This window comes from Phacochoerus africanus, chromosome 12 (assembly GCF_016906955.1).
Source record: "Phacochoerus africanus isolate WHEZ1 chromosome 12, ROS_Pafr_v1, whole genome shotgun sequence".
Classification (NCBI taxonomy): Eukaryota; Metazoa; Chordata; class Mammalia; order Artiodactyla; family Suidae; genus Phacochoerus; species Phacochoerus africanus.
In genome coordinates, this window is record NC_062555.1 from 6,062,835 (window position 1) to 6,087,690 (window position 24,856).

At 43.9% G+C, this 24,856-nt stretch overlaps 1 protein-coding gene across 1 annotated transcript in view; it reads right to left on the reverse strand.

The window, feature by feature from the left end:
• The window catches only part of CDC73 (cell division cycle 73), a 92,447-nt gene that overhangs the window by 46,915 nt on the left and 20,676 nt on the right, over window positions 1-24,856 (reverse strand). The window contains exons 8-10 of the mRNA XM_047755565.1: window positions 22,892-22,990; window positions 20,686-20,764; window positions 19,148-19,212 (exon numbers count right to left, since the gene is read on the reverse strand). Coding sequence (XP_047611521.1) covers window positions 19,148-19,212; window positions 20,686-20,764; window positions 22,892-22,990 — 243 coding nt within the window. The remainder of the gene's footprint in view (window positions 1-19,147; window positions 19,213-20,685; window positions 20,765-22,891; window positions 22,991-24,856) is intronic.

The following is a 24,856-nucleotide window of genomic DNA, read 5'->3' on the forward strand; positions in this document are numbered from 1 at the left end:
GTGGTGTCCAGGGCCAAGCTAGAGCTTGGATAATTACTCAATTAGCCAGTCGCCATACTCTTAAGAGGCACCACCACTTAACTTCAAGCATATCTGAAAAAACATATTACCTTCCTCCAACTAAGGCAAAAGTGATACCTTCCAGGCACAAAGAGAATGCACTGCTGAAAGAGATCAAGAGTACAGCAGTTTCACTCAGTACATTTCAAGACGCACGTCTGCCAAACTGCAACATATGGGAAGTTTATTTCCTGACAGCAGGTGTACACATGCCAATACTTAATCATTTTATGGCACCTACTTCTCTCTCTGAGTGCCAAGTTTACAAACCTGCAGTTTTTAATTTGGTGGATGACAAATACTCTGCACCACCGATTAAAAGCTTGTTGGGGAGGGTGGGGGAAAACTACAGATGTTTGATGAACACCTGATTCCAGGATGAACAATGTATACAACGCACTTTCATCAAGTTTTTAATAAAAAAAAGGTAAACAAAAAACTTTTTCTGAGTGTTACGGTCCAAATATTTCACAGTAGTTTTATTTGGCTCCATTAAAAATTTTAAAACCAAGAAACACAAACCCATGAACTTTAGTGTTTTTCATTTCTTATAAGTACCAAAATTTATCAATTGTAATTTAGTCAGGATGTTACTTAATCCTAATTGTAATAACAATCATTTTTTTATCCTTAATTCTATTCTAAAAAGAGCTACCGGCTAAGTGTTTTTCACTTAATCTGATCTGTATCATTATAAAAAGACTAAAATTACTAAACACCAAAATTACTTAACAAAGGTCACACATAAGAGGATGACACCAAACCAGGTCACTATGACGAAAGACGAACTCCCTTCCTCACTACAGCGTTTTCTCGTTAACACTTCACAAGACTTCTTTTTTGAAAAGTGTATGTCTACGCATGTGTGTGTGCACAGGTATGTTCTCAGAAACAGAATCCAAGCACTATTTGCCCCAATTTTTTTTTTTTTTCCTTCTTTGCTCACCCTGCAGCATATGCAGTTCCCAAGCCAGGGATCAGATCTGAGCCAGTTGCAACCCACACCGCAGCTGTGGCCACACCAGCTCCTTCAACCCACTGTGTCAGGCTGGGGATCAAATCTGTGACCTGGTGCTGCAGACACCACTTGTCCAAATTATTGCTATAGTGCAATATCTTAAAACAAAGTACTTTCCTTCCGGAAAAAATTCAAGTTTAAAAAGATGACTTAAGGAAAACGGAATTCATAAAAGACAACTAAATTCCCATCTAAGGCATCAATTAAAAATCATTTCTGTATCCCTGATAATACTATCTTGAAAGCTGATGGGCATCTGATAACCTTCTGAGTTCTCAAAGGGCACTGGGATCAACTAATAAAGTGTTTTAGTGCTGCTAAAAATCTTTATTTTAAAATAAATTCCTCCTAATTCATTTATTTTTGAACTTCCACTCTGAATATGCAAGCTGACTTCTTCAGCAAAATATGAATTTTCATGTTACAATATTTAAAAATATGATATTTAAACAGAGTGTGCCTTATTCACGCACAGTACTACCTAATTTTTATTATACATGAAAACATCATTTTAAATGACAGCATTGCATTTGGTCAAAGAAAAAACTATAGGGACAACTATGTAATCTTTATGTCGAAAGTATTAACAGATATTTTAAAAGATAAAAATATCAAACCTTTCAATAGTTACACTAGTTTATTTTGATCAACATCACATGTGATGAAATTCTATTTCAAGCAACTAATTTAAATTTCTCACCTCTTAGTATACATACAGTATAACCACATATAATCAGCTGGAGTCTTACTAACACCTATCACCAAAAACCCCTGTAAAAAATAACACCAGCAGCAGCAGGAGCTATTTACCGGCTGAGCCTGAGCGAACACTGTGTGCCTGGGACTGCATTCAAGCACTATACACACGGGAGCCCTGTGGTGCTTCTGTGTAACCCGAAGAGACGCGAAAGACCCATTCAGGAGGTTCAACACCTAAGATCACACAACTAGAAAAGCGGCACGGTTTCACCTCAAAGATTCTTAGCCATTACTCTATTCTGCGGCACATCTCACACACGAGACCTGCTAGAAGCTGATAAGCAAAACCGGCCTGGCCTCTATTCTCCTACCCTGGGCTCTCTGCCTTCTGTTAGGACCTCCAGTCTTCATAACTGGTTCTGCACACGAGAGGGACAGCTGGTGTTGGGCGCAAATAAAGAGGAGAGAAAGGAGAGAAAAACGGATCCCTCTGGTACTGTTTTCTTCTCCTTTTCATTTGTTGATGTCTGGGGGCCAGAAACTTAGAAAAGCTAAGAATCACTGCTTATCTCTTGCTCCTCTGGGCACTGAGACACATCTGAAAAGAGGCCGGTGGCACTTAGAAATTATATAAAAGGGGCTTACTTTGAAGTACAATTGGACCACTTAATAGACAAGAGTAGCACTGCCTCCACTCACTCTACTGCTTAGTCACCCACTGTTTTGTGATGAGGGGTAAAACCCACTTATCCAGCTGATTCGGGCTTTTTTGCTAGTTTTCAGTTTTTACTGCTCAAATACAAAATTTGACCATTAATACAGACTTAAGGCCAAAGAAAAAGAAAAAAATCTCTCCCATGCCCATGTGCTCACACACCTCACAGAGCATCAGTGCACCATGTAACTGTATTCTCAGAAGACGGGTGGTGTGCCCGCAATGCTAAAAAGGGACCTGAGTTTCAGCTGAGACCTCCTGCTGTACACACGCCAAGGGCACCCACGCCCTCCTTCAGGCACAATGCAGCCCGTACTACTTTCAAGATATGATTTGCCAGAGAAGGAAGAAAACCATTTCTTACCTACAGGAGCTGTTTCCAGCAAACATCTGAGCTAAAGGACAACTGGAGTGAAAGCAACTGCCTCCGTCTGCTTATTAATCTAGTTATTTCAACTTCCAACTGAATCCTACAGATTCTAAATCTGAATTTCACTTCAGACAGTATTCTAAACATTGAAAAAACTGAAAATAAATCAACAGCATCACAAAAAAAATATTAAATAACAGAAAGCTGTAACTATACGCAAAATCATAAATTCATGCTTGTATAAGTTTTTAATCAAATGTTTAAAAGATATTAATTCGTACAATATAATGAAACTAATGGAGTTTTTTGCTTCACTGTCATACCTGAAATGCTATTAAAAGCACATCTTTGAATGCAGATAACAAACAGAATTAGCATGAGATTCTGATAACAACAAGAACTTTTTAACATATTGGCAGGTTTTATTTGGGAAGTTACTCTACCCTCAAATAAGAAAGTTCTAGGAAAACTTTCCTGCCTTGCAGTAGTCAAGCTAAAATAATCTGGGACTTCCTCTTCTACTGATCTGAATCCCGAGGGGAACGAACACACACACACACACAAAGACAAGGGCTGGAGCTGAGTCTCTGGAATCTCAGAGTGCTGCAGAAATTACACATTAGTTCTTGCTCTCTAGATCCCCAGAGCTGCTATGGTTCCTGTCCCTGCTTGCCACTTGGCTCTTTAATTTTATGAGGTCACCCATAATATTACAATACTTTTTTTTTTTTTTTGGCTTCTGTTAGTCAATTTTTACTTTAACACCAAAGAATCCAAAGTGACAGAAAACCTACCACTAGCAAATTCTGCAGTAATAACGTGGCCCTGGGTCCTTCGACAACTCCAGAGCGCTCTAGGAGACCGTGCCCTCTATGTGCTCTGCCACCTGAACGAACCAGGAGTGCACCAGGATCCCAAAACAACTTTTCTTCAAGAAAACAGGCTGAAAATGTTAGAGCCATTCATAACCCATATTCATGACCCAGCCTCACAAGAGCCACAAAGCAGTTTCTGTGCCTCTAACATAATACAGCTGAAACACTGTTGCTACAGACACGTTATCACTGAAGAGGGGTCAGGGCAACAGGTGAGCGGAGCCTTGTTTCTAAAGTCACCCCACCATGAGGGAGAGCCAGCAGGTGGCCACCAATACCGGCTGCCTGGGTCCGCTCTGCCGCAAAAGGCTGTCGGGAGCTTAGAAATTACACTACAGAGAAGACTGGACCACACCTTCACATCCACTCTTTAAAACTCTATCCCAGGAGTTCCCATTGTGGCTCAGCAGGTTAAGAACCTGACTAGTATCCGTGAGGATGTGAGTTCCAGCCCTGGCCTGGCTCAGTGGGCTGGGGACCCAGCGCTGCCGCAAGCTGCGGTGTGGGCCGCAGATGTGGCTCGGATCCCGAGTGGCTGCTGCGGCTGTGGTGCACGCTGGGCGGCCCCGGCGCCAATTCAAGCCCTAGGCTGGGAACTTCCGAATGTTGCAGGTGTGGCTGTAAAAAGAAAAAGGAAAAAAAAAAAAAACCTGTATCCCTTCATCAGAGATTTCTGTCTCCTGATAAGGCTTATTTTTTTTTTTTAATAAAAATAAAAATAAAAAACAAGCTACAACTGTCTTCCCCCAAGATTTATGTTAAAAAAGGGAAGAGAATGACTGCCTCCTCTTCAATGAAAGGAGAAAATTAATAATTGGGCAAAAAAAGACAAGTTAATTTTTACAAAAATAAAATGAAGGGCAAGAACAAGTTCATAAGCATAATCCCAAACCGAAGGAAGCTGCATGTCTGAGAGCCTTTCCCTTCACACATTTGACGGTATATTTAAACCCAATTATTTTCTCCTGGCTGCAAACTTGGTAACTTTTAAGAGAGGAACACTTCCTGTCTCGGCGAACGGCCTTATCCAATCAGTGGCCACATCAAAATACCAAGCGCACCCTCAAGGCTGGCTTCCCAGGGTCATCACCCACTCCCCTCCGCCCAGCCTCCAGCAGCTCAAGTGAGCCGTCACGACCGGCTTCTCCAGAGCCACACACTCCCTCCCACACCACAGCCAGAATGACACTTTCAAGACCACAAAGCCAGTCACGTCGTCCCACTGCTTCAATGGCTCCCCAGGGTTCTTAGGATACACACCCAAATCCCGAGAGTCCTTGGCTAGCTGCCACAGGGTCCATGAGTAATTCTCTCTCTCACTACAGCGACTAGCTCTCCTCCATCTTTTGACCCCAGTCCTGCCTTTTACTTCATTCTATAAATTATCCTCTCTCTTCTTCAAGAATGATTTTAAAAGCAATAAGCAAACAAACAAACAAAAAATCCTACATCAGAAACGGTGAACTGAAATTTGACTCGACCAAGCACCTCACCTTTCTGGTTTGGAACATTTTCATCTCATTTGAAAGGAAACTATTTTTAAGGTGTCAAATCAATTTTTCTCTAGAGTAGTAAGTCTCAACCACTGATTTGAACATGGGCTCACCCACTTTGCAAATAAAACAACATACAAGTAAATATATGTTGATACAAAGAACGTACAAGTATTCTGGAAATAATTACTATAATCAATTTTGAAGGTCCCCCAAATGACAGTGCACTCCTAAGCGGGGACCGTGATGCTGAAGAAGAGCAAGAAGCGTTACCTGGAGTTCCCACCGCTGCGCACAGGGATCAGCAGCGTCTCTGCAGAGCCTCTGGTCTGCTCCCCAGCCTAGACATGACCTCTGGTCCAGGAATTCCATACGCCACAGGGTGGCCACAAAACCATAAACAAGTGAATACATAAATACATTTAATTTTAAAAAGAAGCTTTAACATTCTTCAGTATAAATTCAACACAGATGAAACCACTAAGCATCGTTTCCCAAACAGACCTATTTTACATGCTGATTTCTAGAACTCTTCAGCTAACAGATATTCCTGAGCCCAGTCCTCCTTAGCACCGAAGAAACAGCCAACAGGCAGTCCACTCGCTTGATGAATATTTACTGAGAGCCTAGGCATTAAGACATGCGCTGCAGACAGAATGACAAAAGCCATCATTAAGTTGCTAAGACAATACATCTTTGACAGAGAAAGCCACATATCAGATCCTCATACAAATAAATGGAAAGGATAACTGTGCTATGTCATGAAAGGAAAAACACAGGGTTTTGCAAGCATATAACGGGGAATCTGACCTAGGGTCAGAAAAGCCTTCTCCGAGAAAATGTTTGTGTTAACACATGAGATAACTAGATGTCAATAGGCCAAAAGGGGACAATTTTTGAGGGACCAACAGGTGCAATGGCCCTAAGGTGGGAGTAAAGCGTGACAAGTGGTTAAGGATCCAGTGCTGTCACTGCTGTGATGTAAGTTCAATCCGTGACCCGGGAACTTCTGCATGCCATGGGCACAGCCAAAATAAATAAATAAATAAAAAGGAAGACTGGTATGAGGTGACTGCAGAACGGTTTAAAAAAAGAGACAGGTAAAACCACACGAAGATTTGCAGAACATATTAAGAATTACAGCTTAATCCTAAAAGCAATGGAAAGCTATTGGAGATACAGAAGTATTTGGAAAACAGCAGGAAAAAAACCCTGAGGCTTGCTCATGCCTCAAAGCATCCTGGCTGCAACGTGAGAAGAGATTAAAGGGACATGTGAGTGATGTGGAGAAGACCCATTATAAGACTACTGCATAATCCAGGGAAGATGCAAAAATAGCTGCGCCAGGAAGGATGGCAGTGATAGGGAGATAAGGCATTGCAGAGAGGTTGGCACTTAAGGTCAGCAGGTCCTCATGGTGGGTGGATACTGGAGGGGAGGGGAGGGAGTACGAGGCAAGGCCTCAGACCGTGGCCTGGGCACCGAAAGGATGATGAGAGGGCAGACACTGTGCGAGAACCTGACTCGCCAAGGACAACAAAACAAAGAGCAATTTAAAAATGTACAGAAGTCAGAAAGAGAAAGACAAATACTATATGATATCCGTTACACCTGGCACAAATACCATATGGTATCACTTAAACGGGCACAAATGAATCTCTGCACAGAAAAAATGCAGGGCCATGGAGAACAGACTTGTGGTTGCCACGGGGGGAGGGGAGGGAGAGGGAGGGATGGGAATCGGGGTAAGAGATGCAAACTAGGGCATGGGGAGTGGATAAGCCATGAGATCCTGCTGTAGAGCAGTGGGAACTCTCCCTAGTCCCTTGTGATGGAGCAGGATGGAGGATAATGTGAGAAAAAAGAGTGTAGATGTACATACACACATGTACGACAGGGTCACTGCTGTACTGGAGAAAACTGACGGAACACTGTAAACCAACTAAGATGAAAAAAATAAAAATCACCTTTTAAAAATCTACAGAAGGGCTGTCGAGTGGCACAAAGGGCCTTAATGTAACAAAGCACCAGTAACAAATTTTCAGAGTTCTCTTGTGGCTCAGGAGGTTAAGGATCCAGCCTTGTTCCTGCAGCAGCTCAGGTAACTGCCGTGGCTCGGGCTCGCTCCCTGGCCTGAGAACTTCCTAATGCCTCAGGTGTGACAAATTAACTCATCTGTGTATTTATTTCAAAATGATCTTACCTATTGAGTAATACTAATAATAATTTTAAGTGCTATTCTACACATACATGAGAGAATGGAAAGTAACTAAAAATACACGGATCACTTGAGATGAAGAATCATTCATTCGATACTTCTCAAGCAACACCTATGCGCCCAGCGCTTTGTCCTCAGCACTGGAGAAAGAGCGGAGGGCAAGAAAGATGTGGCTCCTACCTTCGGATCCTCACACGTGAAGAACAAATACGCATTTGTATACTGTATTATAACAATATTACCAGAAGAAAAAAACTGGGAGGTCTTCCTAGCAAAGTGACCTTTAAACCAAGACCTGAGTTCTGAGGAGCCAGTCTTATTAGAAGCAAGAGGAAGAAGGACCCAGGCAAACAGAACTACAAAGAAAAAGGCCAGGAGGCTGAGAAGAACTCGACGAGTCTGTAGAAAAATAAAAGAAGCCAGTGAAACACAACTGCAGCCAGGACCTTTCTTAATGCCTTTATTCCAGAGCAGAGAGGGCTGTGGATGCAATTCAGAGGGTCCCTACCTTGGATGGGGAAAAAACTCACAATTTTACTTTCAGCAACCTCTGACAGAAATTGGCATTCCCTTCTCTCATGAATGTAGGAAACAAACCACAGTACTATTAACAACGAGTGTAACTCTGTCCCCAACAGAAGTGAAACGTTCTCCTATCCCAGTACAACTGTTACACATGTCCTGAAATATTATGCATGCTCACACTTTAAAATTCTGGTATTGACTAGATTTTGTCACTAGATCTTGTTATATAATGCATTAGTAAATGCAGCACAAAGTACCAGGCATAAATCTGTGGTTCCTAAATATCTTTATAATCTTATTTTATACAATTGGTTTGCTTTGTTATCCCATACATTTTGTTTTCTGCATTAAAAACACTATTCAGAGAGAGGATGCATAGGGTTCACCTGTCTACTAAATGGGTCCATGCCACCAAAAAATATTACGAACTTCTAATCTAGAAAAAAAGAAATGTAAGATTTCTATTAACTAAATGCAACTCTTGGTGTCTGTCTGCATCCTATCTTCAACAAGTGAACTACAAAAAGATTTTTCAGAAAAATAAAAGAAGCTAGAAAATACACTGAGAATTAGATGATACCAACAAATTATTATTTATTTTGTGATATGAAATAATGCCTCTGTTCCTAGGTTTAAAAAAAAAGTTCATGATTCTTAGAAGCGCCCAGTATGGAGGAACAAAACGTCAGCACCTGGGTTTTGTTTCACAAGACTTCCAGGAAGAAGGGACATGTGCGACAGCTTAGAAAGTATACAGAATCTTGGGAGTTCCCGTCGTGGCGCAGTGGTTAATGAATCCGACTAGGAACCATGAGGTTGCGGGTTCGATCCCTGGCCTTGCTCAGTGGGTTAAGGATCCAGTGTTGCCATGAGCTGTGGTGTAGGTTGCAGATGCGGCTCGGATCCTGCATTGCTGTGGCGGAGGCCGGCAGCTACAGCTCCGATTAGACCCCCAGCCTGGGAACCTCCATATGCCGCAGGAGCGGCCCAAGAAATGACAAAAAAAAAAAAGTATACAGAACCTGTGCAATGGGTGGATTACATTAAAAAAACATGCATTATTTTCCCTGATTACATTTGTTTGAAATTTTTCATTATTAAGAAAAGCGAAGGGGGCATTCAGTAATTACTTTGCCAAACAGAGCCCCTCAGAGGGAAGAAAGTTGCCTCGGGACACTGCTGCGAACTAGAAGCTGCTGCTCCCTCTCCGGGCTCATGCGGCCTGAGCCCGGGACCTGAGGGTAAAAGCTGGGGGACCTTCCTCCTCCTCCCCCACCGCCACGTCCAGGGAAGCCAGCAGGCGGCAGCACGGCCTGCTTCGGCATCATTCGCATCCTGTGAGCATGCACGACCTGTCTAATGGCATTCATTTCAGAGAGAAAAATAACCTATTTCCCATTATCCCCACTCTCCGGGCCTAGAAAATTAGTCTTTGATCAAACTAACACATCCTGGCATTAGAAATAGCGGTGGTTTAGGAAAAATAATAAATTAGAGTCTTAAGCTAACAAGCACTGATGGCATTCGGGCTTTATCCTTAGGAGAACCTGACAATTCAGAAGAACGGGGTGGGGGGAGGAGTGGGAAGGTAGATGGCTTGGAATACACACAAGCAACACCAGGCCACTGTCCCTTTCACGACTGGCAGGAAGCCAGGCACTTCGGGGGGCGCTGGGGTGATGCTGCACGTGTTTAGGCCACTGAAGCCACTGAACCATACAAGATGATTCCCAGGTTGTCCAAAAATGACTAGAACCAACAGGACCCCTACCCCTTGGCATAATGGGAGTGGGCTTAGCGTACTCAGCATAGGAAGAGTAACAAGGCCTTGCCCTGCAGCAAGGGGGTGCGCTCATCTCTTCACACGCCTGTCACGCCACCCTGTCATTAACTCGGCACACTCACTGTGTCTTCTCAGCCTGGCTGACAAAAAGCCTTGTAACTTTGTTTCCCAAATATCACTGCTGTTACACACCAGGCAGATGCCTTAGCAAAAACGGATATTCTTTCATGCATTAAGAGAAATTTTCTCTCTAAAAAAAAAACCACCAAATATGCATTCTATCTGGCTTTAAGCAATCAAAAGTTCCTGATCATGAAAAATTTGTTAATAAAAATTTACTTCCTTCAGAATGAGCAAATACATCTTATTGTCTCACTGCTCTTTGTCTAAAATCCAAATCCATCAGTGGTAACATAGACTTGCATTTCCTAAGACGAACAGAAATAATAGTTTTAACTACAGTACGGAGGCAAGAGCCATTATGCAAATATCTCCAACACTTCTGAAATAAATCGAAGGGAATGAGATGCTAGTCTTCAAGTCAGTAATTTGCCCATCTAAAGGACCACATCATACCCACCTGACAGAGGGCAGTCAGACACACCAACAAAGAGAAGTTGCAATGGCAGAGCCCCCCAAGCCGTGCCCAAGGGTAAAGGATTCCTGGCTGTGCCACAGAGCTGCCTTTACTGAAGAGACCTCAGCATCAAGCTCTAATATCATTAAACGTGTGCGGGATATAATTCAGAATGTACTCACTGGGCAAGCGGATCATTATACTCTGATTTTCCAAGTGGCTTCTCCGGGATCGAGGAGCTGAGTGCCCAGTGGCCTTGGCAATTACATTTCTCAATGTAAATTAAGATATCAGCATTGAGCATTTAAAATGCTACTGTTTCATAAGCTTGAATCAATCTCTCCCAGTACATTCAAACTACCACTTCTCACCCTTCCTGTGGGCCACGACAAATTCCTTAAGAAATACCACCCTGTGAGGCAACTTGGGATCCACACGACTGCTCTGTGCTGGGGAGGCGAGTAGGTAGTGACTTCTGCACCGCTGCTCCTCCCCAGCAGCTACTTATGCCCTGACCTGTCACCTGGCAAAGACGGTGGCGAGACGTCTTCAGGGCCTTAGAAGCAGACTGTATGACTAGGGACTGGTCTTCGGGGATCTACGAGAGGGTTCCCATGTAAAGGCGAGATGGACTTCTACCGCTACCGGCATGCCGTAGTGAAGCAGGTTTTCGTAAAATCTACCTTCCGACCTCTATGCTAAGGTTTAAAGCTTTAAAAAAAGCTACATGAACTTTTCAAAAATACTAATAATGACTCCGAAAGTTTAGAAATAAGTCAAATGTATATCAAGTCTCCCAAAATTGGTTTCAATTTCTTTAGAAGGTGTTAGATCAATTATATCTATTATACTTAATCCAGATAAAGAAAAAGTGTTCCAAGTCAATTTATTTAAACAGCTAAATTTTTAACGTTTATTTTTCCTGTTAATGTAACTTGGAGAAAAGGGGAGGATGTGCTAATATCTACTAAAGTTCTTGATAAATTTTAATAAGTCCATAAATTTACTATCAGAATGGTTGGTTATTATAATATAGCTCTCTATGTTAAAAGCCAACAATTCCTAAAGGACACTATGAAGTATTTTGAATAGCCTTTTAAGATAAATTATAATACTCCAATCATATCAGAAGCCACATTTCTTTATGCCAGGGGTGGCATAAACAAAACTAAAAGCTGGAGTTCCTATCATGACTCAGTGGAAACAAATCTGACTAGCATCCATGAGGACACAGGTTCAATTCCTGGCCTCGCTCAGTGGGTTAAGGATCCAGCGTTGCCGTGAGCTGTGGTACAGGTCGCAGACACGGCTCGGATCTGGCATTGCTGTGGCTATCGCGTGGGCCGACTCTGGTTTGACCCCTAGCCTGGGAACGTCCACATGCCACGAGTGCAGCCCTAAAAAGACAAAAAAAAAGAAAAAAAGAAAACTAAAAGCCTTTCACGTCACAGCAGTTAAAATTCTTCTGAAAGGTCAAAGAGATGCTTAATTTTATCTTCACACTTGTGTATTAAAATATATAAGGAGTTGAATTCCAGAATGTTCATAGCAACATACATGAAAGATAGAAATGACAAAAATACACTGCATCAAGACTGAAGCATCTATCTAAAATATCAAAATTGGGGGTGGGAGGAGTTTAAATAATTAGATTGATAGTGTCCAGAATTCACTGTTTGTAGATGATGATAAAATACTGAATCAACTCTTTCTGACATAAATGGTAATTCGAAAAAAATGTTAAACTGACTTGATTTCAAAGTAATTTTGTGTTTAATCATATATGCTTCTACACAAACTTAAATGTTAAGGAACAAATGCTTTTTCAATAATATATGACTTCAACAATGAGACAATTACCTGAGACCTATAGTGTGAATTTTGTCTCCAATTAAAACAAAAATTAAAATTTTAAAAGGCTTTAGTTCCTTAGCATTTCAAGTGAATACATCTTCACCTTTTCCACAGCAAAGCTCCCTTCTGAAATCTCAAATAAGAACTTAGTTTCTAAACAATAAGATTTGCCCAGACCAGAAACAGTTAAGAATTAAAAAAAAAAAAAAACAAAAACAGATATTTAAAATAACGTGGGAACAGTCACTCACAGAGGAACATGAGAAGCAGGAAAGAGAAGAACAACAACATTAAAAGAAACATCCATCAAGAAAAAGACCTGGAAAAGAAACCAAAACTTAGAATTAAAGACCCACTGAGGCTGGCAGGGTGTGGGACAGAGGGGAGGGGAAGGGACAAACTGACAGCACGATCCAATGACTATTAAGACGAAAACACGAAAATGCTAGGAAAATAAAAGCTGTATGTAGGATTCATATAAAAGATCAAAAATTCACTGAAGATTTAAAAATATATAAATTTTAAAAGATGCAGAAATTGATAAAGCAAACTAAAACTTGGCCAACAGCAGACAACAGAAAAGTTCCCATCAAGAAAACATCTGGAGTTCCCGTCGTGGCGCAGTGGTTAACGAATCCGACTAGGAACCATGAGGTTGCGGGTTCGGTCCCTGCCCTTGCTCAGTGGGTTAACGATCCGGCGTTGCCGTGAGCTGTGGTGTAGGTTGCAGACGCGGCTTGGATCCCGAGTTGCTGTGGCTCTGGCTTAGGCCGGTGGCTACGGCTCTGATTCGACCCCTAGCCTGGGAACCTCCATATGCCGCGGGAGCGGCCCAAGAAAAGGCAAAAAGACCAAAAAAAAAAAAGAAAGAAAGAAAGTATCTATTCACCCAATTTAAGTATATTAATATACTACACTTTCAAATGAATGAGCTAATTCAAATCATGTCATGAAAGTAAAAGAAGTATTAAATATTAATCTTTTTCCTTCAAATTAATGAAGAAAAAGAAATAAAATAAAATAGTATCTGCAAGTTCCCACTGTGGCTCAGCAGGTTTGAGGACCCGCCGTCAACTCTGTGAGGGTGTGGGTTCAAACCCCAGCCTCACTCTATGGTTAAGGTCTGGCACTGCCACAAGGTTTGGTGTAGGTCGTAGATGCACCTTGGATCCACTCTTGCTGAGGCTGTGCCACAGGCCACAGCTGCAGCTTCAATTTGCCCCCTAGCCTGGGAACTTCCACATGCCACAGGCATGGCCATAAAAATAAAAGAAGGTAACATGACAAAAATAAGTTTTAGGCATTACAATTCCCTGACATTTATTATGTTCTGTAATATTACTCATTTTTCTCTAAGTAATTAGCATCAAAATGCTGATTCTGCTCATTAAATATTAAGGTTAAAAGGAGACTTTAACACCTTTAGGAAGGGATCACTGTAAAGTGATTAAACCCCACCCAAGTTAACTGCTCACTCTGCAGCTCATCCTGTTCATTCTAAGGGGGTCCCTCTGCGTTACTCGGTATAAAAGCTTAGGAGACACGTACCGTATTGTAAGCTACCGACGGCACTGAAGGAGACAACACCACACAGGCCCCACCTGTGCACATTAAACCGTGAAGAAATCCCAGAGGAAGTTACCACAATACCACTTTTCAGATGAGAAAACCTGATGCCGTATGTGCTGCACAAAGAGGCACACAGCAGGCTTTCCACTCTGTCTTCCCTGTATCGAGGTATGCTCCAAATCGATAACGAGAACCGTATTTATTTATTTATGTATTTATTGGTCTTTTCTAGGGCCGCATATGGAGGTTCCCAGCCTAGGGGTCGAATCAGAGCTGCAGCCACCGGCCTACGCCAGAGCCACGGCAACACCAGATCTGAGCTGCATCTGGGACCTACACCACAGCTCACAGAAACGCTGGATCCTTAACCCAGTGAGCGAGGCCAGGGATCAAACCTGCAACCTCATGGTTCCTAGTCGGATTCGTTAACCACTGCGCCACAACGGGAACTCCTTTTTAAATTTTATTATTATTATTATTAATAATAAGCACATTATTAAAAAAATCCCTCAGGGAAAACTACTATATAAAAGGCACATAAAGGAAGTTGTGAGTAGAGAGAAAACAGCATTGTTCAATTTAGTGATGAAAAGTCTATGAAATGCAGATATGATTTTAAAAAATAAGCCAAGCACAAAACAGTAATACGTTAACACTTGAGTATTATTTCATGTTAACAGATAATGAATACATAAAATTAACTTTCAAACGCTTAAGACATATAACAGGTTCTGACAGAAAACATACATTGTGTTTTATTTCGGGGTGCCCTTTACACTGCTCTGGCTGACACATCAAGAGAGGCAACACACTACTGAAAATTCTTTCAAGTGTAACATTCTCAAGCAAAATAAATGCCAACTAAATGTAGACTACAGAAAGTTATTATAAAAGTAATACTCATAATTCTGCGGCACACATCAAAATTTTAAACACTTTATATACTTTTCAGATCAAAGTAACTAACTGAAATCTAAATAAACTACATTTCTTTCTCTATATGAGCCCTAACAGATAAACAGCTCTCTATTAACCTAGCTAAGCAGTCACACACCAAGTGTAACTCTTTTGCAGCAGTCTTCTCTCAAAGGCTAAAGAACTTTACTATACAATAAACATACAGAGCCAGAGTAAAAAATATTCGTTACTGGAGAGGGAAAGGAGTCTCAACTCACAATATTTAAATAAACGCATCTGCATAGCCTTGGAGGAAAACTGTATCATTAACACGTAATGTAAAGTACATCACCGAAGCTACAGTTGCCTACATTTACCCATGAAACTGCCACTACACATAAAATAAAAGTAGCTACCCTTTATTTGTTGAGTCCTTTTTGTGCTAAGCATTCTACAGTCTCTTCAACTCATCAATAACGCTGCAGTGTGAGTGCTGTTAACCTTTCTGCAACACAACACCGAGCCCACTCATAGGAAGGTGCGCTGCGTTCTGGGCTGCAGGCGCGGCAGAGGAGAGGGCGGGCGGGCGTCAAAGCCAGGGCTGCCCTCAACGCCGCCCCTCTGCAGTGCTTCCAGCTGAGGAACTTGCAACGAGCCAGCGCCGTCTGGAGGCAGAGGGTCGTCGGGGGAGGAGGGGAAGCAGCGCGGGCCGGGGGGCCGAGCCAGGGGCGAGCTGGGGACACCCCCCCCGGGGGGGGGGCGGCGGGTCCAGGGCCCCGCGCCGCTCCCAGAAGCTGCCCGCGCAGCCCCGCTGTGTGCCGGGCCCTGCCGTCCCCAGCGCTGGTGAGTAAAAGGAGCTCGGACAGCCGGCGGAGGCCTGCGGAGCCGCGGGGGGCCGCGGGGGGGCCGCGCGAGGCCGCGCAGAGGCCCTGGCAAGCGCGGGGCGGGACGGCGCGGGTTGCGGGTCGGGGTTTGGGGTGGGGGCGGGGGGTCAGCGGGACGCCGAGAAGCGCCCGGGTGGGACGAGCCTGGCGGGCTGCCTTCGAGTCCACCTCAGGACTGCTCCCACTCCCACTCCCCCACTCCACGCGCCACCTCCTCGAGGAAGCGCGGACGCCCAAGAAAACCAACCCTCCAGGTAGGGGGCTCCCAGCAGGCGGGGCAACCTCCCACAGCACCTGGCCAGCCCTCAATTTACAGGGGAGAGACGGGACGAACGTGTCTCTCCAACGAGACCAGGACACAGCCCAGCATCACGTGCCGCGTTGTGGCGCATGCTGCCCCTCCCAAGCCCATGGCCCAGGACAGGGCACGCGCCAGGGCGCTCTGCTGACCCGGCTCTGAGGACCTGACCGAGAGTAGAGGGAGGGGCGGGGGAGGAGGGGGGCGGGGTGTGGGGAAGAGGAGGAGGGAGGGGGGAGGGTGAAGAGGAGGAGGTAGGGGAGGTTGAAGAGGGAGGAGGGAGGGGAGAGGGAGGGAAGTTCTTTGCTTTTCCTCTTCTCCATTCTTTCGTTTTTCCTCTTATTCTTCTTTCATCTTTCTTTTCCTCTTCTTCTTTTCTTTTCCTCTTTCTTTTCCTTCTTTCTTTTCTGCTTTCTTTTCTCTTTTTCTTGGGTTCTTTCCTTCTTGTCTTTCCAGGGGAGGGACTTCCAGTCAGAGAGTCTTAAATGGACTCTCACCATCTTCGGAGGCCCAGCTGGCGCCCCAGCCGCAGAGCGTTCGGGTGCAGCGCACGCCCCGCGACACTTCCCGCTGAGCTGAACAAGCGACCTGACAACCAAGTGAGAAGGAAGGCAGCTCTCAGAAACCGGGGATGGGGCGGTCACTGACAGCTCATGTACGCATTCCCCGCTAAGAAGGTAAATTTGTGGAGACTGAGATTCTGGATCCTTCGGAAAAGGAAAAGTTTGATGGTACTGGAAATCCACCCCGAGTTTACGTACTATCAGGAAAATGATTTTTTAAAAAAGAGATTATGACAAAACTAGAGTGTCTGCTGGAATTGCTTCAAATAATGACCTTAAGGAAATCTGCAGGATTTCACAGTGCAAAAAGTTTCCTCAAAAATGAAGACGGCACAGTAATCCCAAGTCAGTGATACTCAGGAAGAAGGAAGGAAAGAATAAATAGGAGCCAGACATGTCGTGTCCCCCCCCCCCCCGCCCCGAACATGAATAAGCCAGATCAGTTCCAATGCAGACTGAAACTAATTTAGTAACTATACATCAAAACCCTGAAGAACAATGGCAGCAAAATAAGCTGTAAGTAACTTAGAAAGGAAGTTCAATCTGTACCACAAAGCCTTTAACTGCTTTATATGTCTGGGTGGATCTTGTAAAAGAAATGTCCTTAATCGGAGAAAAAAGCAGAAACTCACAAGCTTACAAACAGGTCACCATTTCAAAAGAAAAAAAGAGGAGAAAAAACATTACAACCGAAAGGATCAGTTTGAGATTCAACTAAAAAGAGAATTAATTCTTTGAGTAATGTCAAGGCTTTCATATTTCAAAGTTCTCTATGTTTTACTAACAACTACTAAAATGAATCGCCACATCAGCACAGATTCAAACTGGGCTGTAAAATATTAAAAATGCTAACAATGCGACCATTTGTAATCTTTCTGTTGCACTCCCATCCATGTTTTTGTGTGATTAGCTCTGGAAAATCACACACCATAGGTTTGCTTAAATTTGCCTCTTGTTACATATTTTTAGGAACAAAGTTTCTGATAAGGAAGCAGAGCCACAATGGCATTCTCACACCGTTTAATTAAAAAGCTGTCCCTGGATTTCAGAAAAACTGTTGTGAAAAAAGCATCTATTAAAAACCAACACTGGAGTTCCCATCATGGCGCAGCAGAAATCAGTCCCACTAGAAACCATGTGGTTGCGTGTTCGATCCCTGGCCTCGCTCAGTGGGTTAAGGATCTGGCATTGCCGTGAGCTGTGGTGTAGGTCACAGACAGGGCTTGGATCCCACACTGCTGTGGCTCGGGTGTAGGCCGGCAGCTGTAGCTCCGATCTCTAGCCTGGGAACCTCCACATGCGGCGGGTGCAGCCCCCAAAACAAACACACACACACACTATCAACAACTTTACTCCTGGTACAGAAGCTCAGACATGAAGTCAATTTCACAGCATTTCAGATGAGACGAAAGTAAAACCAACGACAACAGCAATAACCACAAAACCCTTATTTTGATGGCTACCAATAAAGAATAAAAACATCAGTTCACGACAACTCATGTGAGGAATGGCTGGTAGGCAAGTTCTAAACCCAAGGAAATGTCATTAAGGAAGCTAGAGAACTTAAGTTAGATCTCACAGCTCCGCGTTACCATCTGAAGTCAGGAAGAACTAGGCAGACGGCATGGAAGAGGCTGCCTCGTCCCTCAGCCCTCTTCCTCAAGCACTCGACTCTGGAGACAGCGGCCGCGGTGCTGCCGCCACGCGGGCCTCAGCCCTGAGCCCTGCGTGCCGTCCCGGAATCCCCTTCAGGGTCTCTGCTCAACCGCCACCCACCCCAGAGGGGGTCGCCCCTCAGAGGGCCGCTCTGACTCCGCACCGAAGACGCGCTGCCCGGCTGGGCCACAGCCACCCGGCCCGACACGGGGACTCAGGAAGCACTTGCTGGACAAAGGAAGGCGGCCACGCACAAGTTCGCTAAGTCAAAAACAAGCCTGCTGACAATTATGGATGTATCAGCAAAAGAGAGGTGACGAAAGACAAATGTCCCGTGACTTCATTCATATGTGAAACCTGAACAAAACAGAAGAAACGAACAGACAAAACAAAAACGCAAAGATACCACGACTCGCGCGCAGAGGAGTGACGACCAGAGAAAGACGCCACGGGAAGGTGCGGGAAACGGCTCAGCCACACGAGGACGGCTGGCGACCCGACCGGTGTCGCGGGACAGACGCGGACGTCCAATGCCGCGCAAACCAAGGTTCTCCTTTAAAAAACAGGGCTTGGTCAGATCATCCAGAAATAATCATCTTCAGGCGGTTAAAAAATGAAGAAGAGTGGCTGCTGTAAGTGAACCAAAGGCTTATGATCCCGGACATGCAGTGTTTGGTTTGGTCAGGTGTGCCCCTGGCAGCACGACGTCACCCGCTGCCATCTGCTCCTTTCCAGTGTGAGGCACTACATCCCGAGGGACCTACGACATGAGGGCAACTGGGGACGCTCCCAAACTGAACCTCACAGCTCCTCACTGGCTTTCCTTTCTCTAGCCAGGCAGCATCCAACCTCCTTGCAAATTAAACCAAAAGAGCTTTTACTGGCACACGCTCAACTCAGTTTCAAAAAAAAAAAAGACACCCATAAATCAAACCATCACCTCACAGACCTGTCAGCACAGCCGGTCACTAGAGAGAAAAGCCTCAAAGGGAAAAACACCGAAGAGCAGGGACCTCCTTCCACGCTGCTACTCACACGCCTTGCGGGAACGCCTTGCGGGAACGCCGGAACCTCCGCGGCCAGAGCAACTTACCGTCACCGACTTGAGCGTCATCCCGTGGTAGGTGCCCATCGTGTCAATTTTGAAGCCTTCCGTTTCTGTGAAGAGAAGGGAGGTGCCATTCGATCTTATCCAAACTAATCGCCTGCTTTACAGCGGGCCGTTCCACAGAGTTCGCACAGCCTTGACTCTACTAAACGACTAAAGTCAAACTGCACACCTGTGAAGGTAAACCTGACAAAGGAGGAATGACAGTCTCCTCAGCACCCCCCCCCCCGGGAGCCCCACCGTGCAGAGGAGGCGAGGACGGCCGGCACCGAGCGTCACGGGGCTGGGTGGGATGTCGGGAAGGAGGCCGAAGGACATTCTTTACCACTACAAGAAGCTGGCTCCCAAAATTACGAGCACTGGCCTCGTGCCGTGATTCGGAGAGCAGCCATGTGGGACAGCGCGGGAGGGCTCCGGGGACAGAGTCCCGGCAGAGCTTCCCGGGCGTCCTGGCAGGTACTGAAGGCTCTGCGGACAGCGAGCCAGACGGTCTCTGTCACGACCCCCGACTCGTGCAGCTGGAGCGCAGGAGCAGGACCAACCACGGCTGTCAACAAACGAGCACAGCCGGACTCGGCCCAAGGAGGTTGGGTCTGGTCCTGGGCTCTTCCCCGCCACACCCGGCTTTATGTAAGTCACTCGGAAAGGACCAAAGAGTGGACAACCGCCTTTCCAGGGCATGGGTTCAGCGCCTGCCTTCAGCCAGGAGGTGAAATCAGGCCACAGAATCCACTGCCGGAGGGCCTGTACCCTTCAGAAAACGTGAGCGGAGGCTGCAGATCACGCAGGAAAACATGACCAAGGTGAAACTTCCCGGTGCCTCTATCTCCTCTTTCATGGACGAAGTTAAGATAAACCAAGCTCGAGGACAAGTCGCGCTGACAGCAGTCCCACCCTCACACACCACCTACCTCACTGCGGGGAAATGGGCCCCTGGTGGGGCCGCCGTGCGGCTGTGGCAGAGCAGTGCTCACAGGTCACTCCTCCCTGTGCTCCCAAGATCTCAAGGTGCACACTTATAACGGGGAGGGCGACCAGCTGATACACAGAATCTCCACCGTAGAATTAACTTTTTGAAAAACAGAATTCAGGCAGACAATAGCCGTTATTTACTACCAGTCACTAGTCTAAGGACCTTCTTAACTCGCCGAATCCCCACAGTGGCCCTAAGAGAGCGGGACTACTGCTCATACTGCCTTCAGCACGGTAGCCACACACAGGACGAGACACCCACAGACTGCGGTTCAAGTAACGTAGCACAGTTGTTCTATCAAGTGCCAGATGGTGCTTTTGGGCTTTGCCGGCCACATGATCTCGGTCACGCTTCAAGACGGCTGACCCGGCACTAGAGGAGCCACGGAGAATACAGCACCGCATGCGTGTGGCTGTCACCAGAAGCATGCAGGGTACACACCCGGCCTGTGCACACGCGTGTGCCACGCCCCGCTGTGAACGTCAGGCCGCACTGCCTCTCAAGTTCAGCACAACCACAGTGACGGGGAGACAAAAACGAAGTGACTTGCCTTCTTTCCCTTTGAATCTCTCCTGGTCATATCTGTTGTAGGCAGCTGGAATGGGCTGTTTGGTACGCAACGTGGGATCCTGTCAAAAAACACAGCAACTTTGAGTCACACATTCGAACTGTCTAAAGAGTCACTTAACACTCAGAAGAAAAACCACAATAAGCCTTTTTCTTCCTATAGCCAATAAAAGGAAGGAGCAGACAAAAGTGGGGAGTCATTTTAAGCTTCTTTTCAAGATACTATTGACTCCTGGAAAATCACCATCCCCACCAGGGACAAGGCAAGGGACCCTCGGCAAATGCGCCCCAAAGTAAAAAGCAAAATCTTAGAAAGTACAAAAATAAAATGGGTATACTTATTAATTTCATTTAATTACTTAAATTTCTGTATAAATTAATAAACTCCTTCCAATCATCAATTATCTTTCTTCAACAACAGCAACAACAAAAAACCTTATAACTCAAAGTTTACTGAGCTGACACTCTGGAGCCTTTAAGCTAATTATTTTCCAAATTATTAATACTTAAATAAGACAATGACAATAAACCCATTTATACACATGCAGTGTAAGACTGCAGTTAATGAAGACATTATTTTAAAAAAATACTTAGAAAAACTAGCCAATCTAATGACCTATCATTTAATTCACAAATATGTTACTTAAAATTCAGTCTGTAATAACCTTAAAAAAAAATGTCTTTAAATATTCCCAAAATTGCCTGGGAAGTTCACGGTATTCCTAAAGATGGAAATATTCTTCATTCTGTTACAGTAGGACGTTACTCTAATTTTTATTCCAAATAAAAGATACTTATTCAAGACTGTCACCAGGTGTACACTTCTACAGCACTGTTCTAAGATGTTGACACGTTTCCTACTAATTGCTATTCAAGACATCCACCAATTCATAATTATAAGCACCTTGTATTTGACCTAACAACTTGTCCCATTACCTTTGCCTCATCTGTACGTCCCACTAGACCATAAGCTCAAAGAGAGCAAAGGCTGTGGACTTTTAGCTCCTCTCTCACTTGTGTCTTTGTCAGCTCATTGCCTGGCAAATAGAAGGCACGTTAATACTTGCCAGAAAGTCACTTCAAACATTTATCTAAATACCAGCAAAAATTCACTACCTCTAAAAAGTTAAACACGAAGGACCTGTGAATTAAACTAGCAGTTCTTGGGAGTTTCTGTTGTGGTTCAGCTGGTTAAGGACCCAACGTTGTCTCTGTGAGGATGCAGGCCTGACCCCTGGCCTCACTCAGCGGATTAAGGATCTAGTGTTGCCGCAAGCTGCACTACAGGCCTCAGCCGCAGCTCTAATATGACCCCTGGGGACTCCTAGACATTTATATTTTTAACAATGGTTAGTGATTCTCCCAAGCAACAAAGAGTAAGCCCGCTACAGCTTACCTACACACAGGACTTCTCCAAACTAACCCGCTACAGGTAATAATCCAGGTATGTCTCCAGTTAAGCACAGCTGAAGTAACTTTTGAATGGAGGGAGGGTTTCACACCCCCATGTGTGGTGAGGCAGTAAAAGGCTCAGAGCCTACTGATTTTACAGCTCTAAGGTCCCTCATCAAGACGGTGGAATCGGAAGATCCCGCACTCAGTCCTTTCCACAAACAGGCCAAAACCACAAGCACACACAGACCAGCTATCTCGGAGAATGATCTACGACGAGCAGAACAAATTTTCTACAAGCAGAATACCAAGAAGAGGCCACATCAAGATGGGAAGGAGTCTAGCCAGAGAGACAAAAACGAATACCGTGTGATTTCAGTTATATGTGGAATCTAAAAACAACAGCAACAAATAAACAAACAAAACAAAACAAACAGACTCACAGATGCAGAGGACAAACTAGTGATCACCGAAAAGGGCAGAGGGAGTTGGGGCAAAATAAGTAAAGAGGACGAAGAGGTACAAACTTCCAGTTATAAAAATGACCAAGTCACAGGGCTGTAATACACAGAGTGGGAAGAGTCAGGAGTCCTGCAGCAAGTCTGTGTGATGACGGAGTCTCAGCCATTTGTACCACACATAAATATCGAATCACTATGTTGTGTGCCTGAAACTAACATAATATTGTATGTCAACCACACATCAATTTTAAAAATTAAATGCGTATTTTAAGATGTTTTCAATAGTGAGCAATCATTTTAATTAAAACCACCACGTAAGGAGCAAACCATTCTTACCACAGGTGCCGCGTTCGGGGCCGGCCGCTGCTCGGGTGCACGCCCTTCTTCTCTGGCCTTCACTGATTGAAGAATTGCAAAAATATTCTTGGAAAAGTTCTAAAACACAAATGGATTTTAATAAGTCCACTTAAGACTAAATGGTCAAAGATGGTAAGTTTATTTAACAAATAATTTCGGCCTCTGTTTTCTTCCTATCAATTCTTCCCTACCATACCATAACGAGGTTTGATTATTACACACATAAGTAAAAATCAACTACTACTAGGAAATTCATCCAGCAACTAAGTACTTTAAACTATGTTATTCATTTATTTTCATTTCACTTAAAGCACATAATTGGCTATAAATGTATTCATAATCTCCATTTATTCAAATTTGCAAGCAGGAAACAAGCTGACATTCTAAAAAAAAATTAAAATATGGCAGGTCTGTTGCCAACAGGGCATCTTAATTCTGAAAGAAATCAACTACCATATTCTCTTAAAGATATAATAAGCTCCAGCGCTAATTTCAGACTGCTAGAATTTATACGAGATGCTGAAAGTTTTGAAATACTGTTCATTAGGAGTCGATACGCATTTTTCAAAATTTTGGAAGTTGGGAAGCATCGTTACACTTAATGAACTTTCACATGAACAACATGAGCAACAGTGAACAAAGCTGGCTGATCTGACTCCTCTTTCCTTCATCAAATACTCTTTTTTCTCCTGAGACTCTCCTTCGGTTCCTTTGGGGCTCTCCTAATTCTGCTTGCCAATCACATATCATTTTAAGCAATATGCATTATTATCAGCCAAACACCTTGCTTGGCACTCGCACATACCGATGACTAGACACAGCTCCTGCTCTCGTGAACCTCAAATGCGACCTGATTTCTCTTCTCCAAACAATTAAGAACACCATTTCCTTGCGTGGACCAAGTTTACATAGTTCACGATATCTATATTTACACAGCTTACCTAGGTTACTGTATCACATTAGAATTTAAGCTGAAATATTTTAAAAATATTAATTAGTTCAAAAACAAGGGGGAAAAAACCATTCGTGTGAAAAAACATCTTTATGAAAAACTATTTTCCAAAATGTACAAAAAGTAATGACAAGAAAAAGTGGGACTAAGTTTAGCAAACTGTAAAGGTCTCAGTAGCAAAAACAAACCTCCCAAATTCTGAATTTCTCATGAAAGTTCACATTTTATTACTGGAAACATATACTGTCAGCTGCATTTCTTGAAGGAACAGGCTTTCTTCCCTCATTTTCAAAAAAAAAAAAAAAAGTCAGCCAAATAACAAGTCTGAATAACTTAGTTATTCAAACAACAAAAAAGGTTTTCTACGAAGAAGCAGCTGGGTCAGCATGAAACTTAATGCACAAGTGCTCTTCATGGGAGACAAGCACCCCACTCTAAATGCGGAAGTGCTCTGTAGGTTCCGACTCATCCCAGAAGATACTACAGAGACATCTGCTCAAAGGCCAAGATTCGAGAAAATTAGTAAATTTTCAAATTTCACCAAGGATATCATTAATGAGTGAAGACCAAAGTGGCTTTGGGCAAAGTTTGGTGCCAATGCTTTGATGCATTCCTAGATGCCAGCAGTAAACCAACCACTGCTTTTGCACCAGCAGTTCCAAGGTCAATACAGTGGAAAATGCAAATAAATCCTATTATGAAAATGGCTGAACAAGTGAAAATCAAATTTCATTACTTCGAAAGTAATGAAGTACTGCATGAGAGAAACCAACTCTAGAAGAATCCATCAAAATGTTACTAGCTATATCTGTGTAGTACAATTACAGGTGATTATTATCTTCTTATAATCTTTTTATATATTTTTCAATAACGAACAAATACTAGTTTATGTAAGTTTAAAAGTATATTTTTAATGGCATTATTTAAAAAAAAAGGCTGCCTTATGTGGGGTGCTTGCAAGAGTAATAACTAGAAAAGTATGTATTTGTATT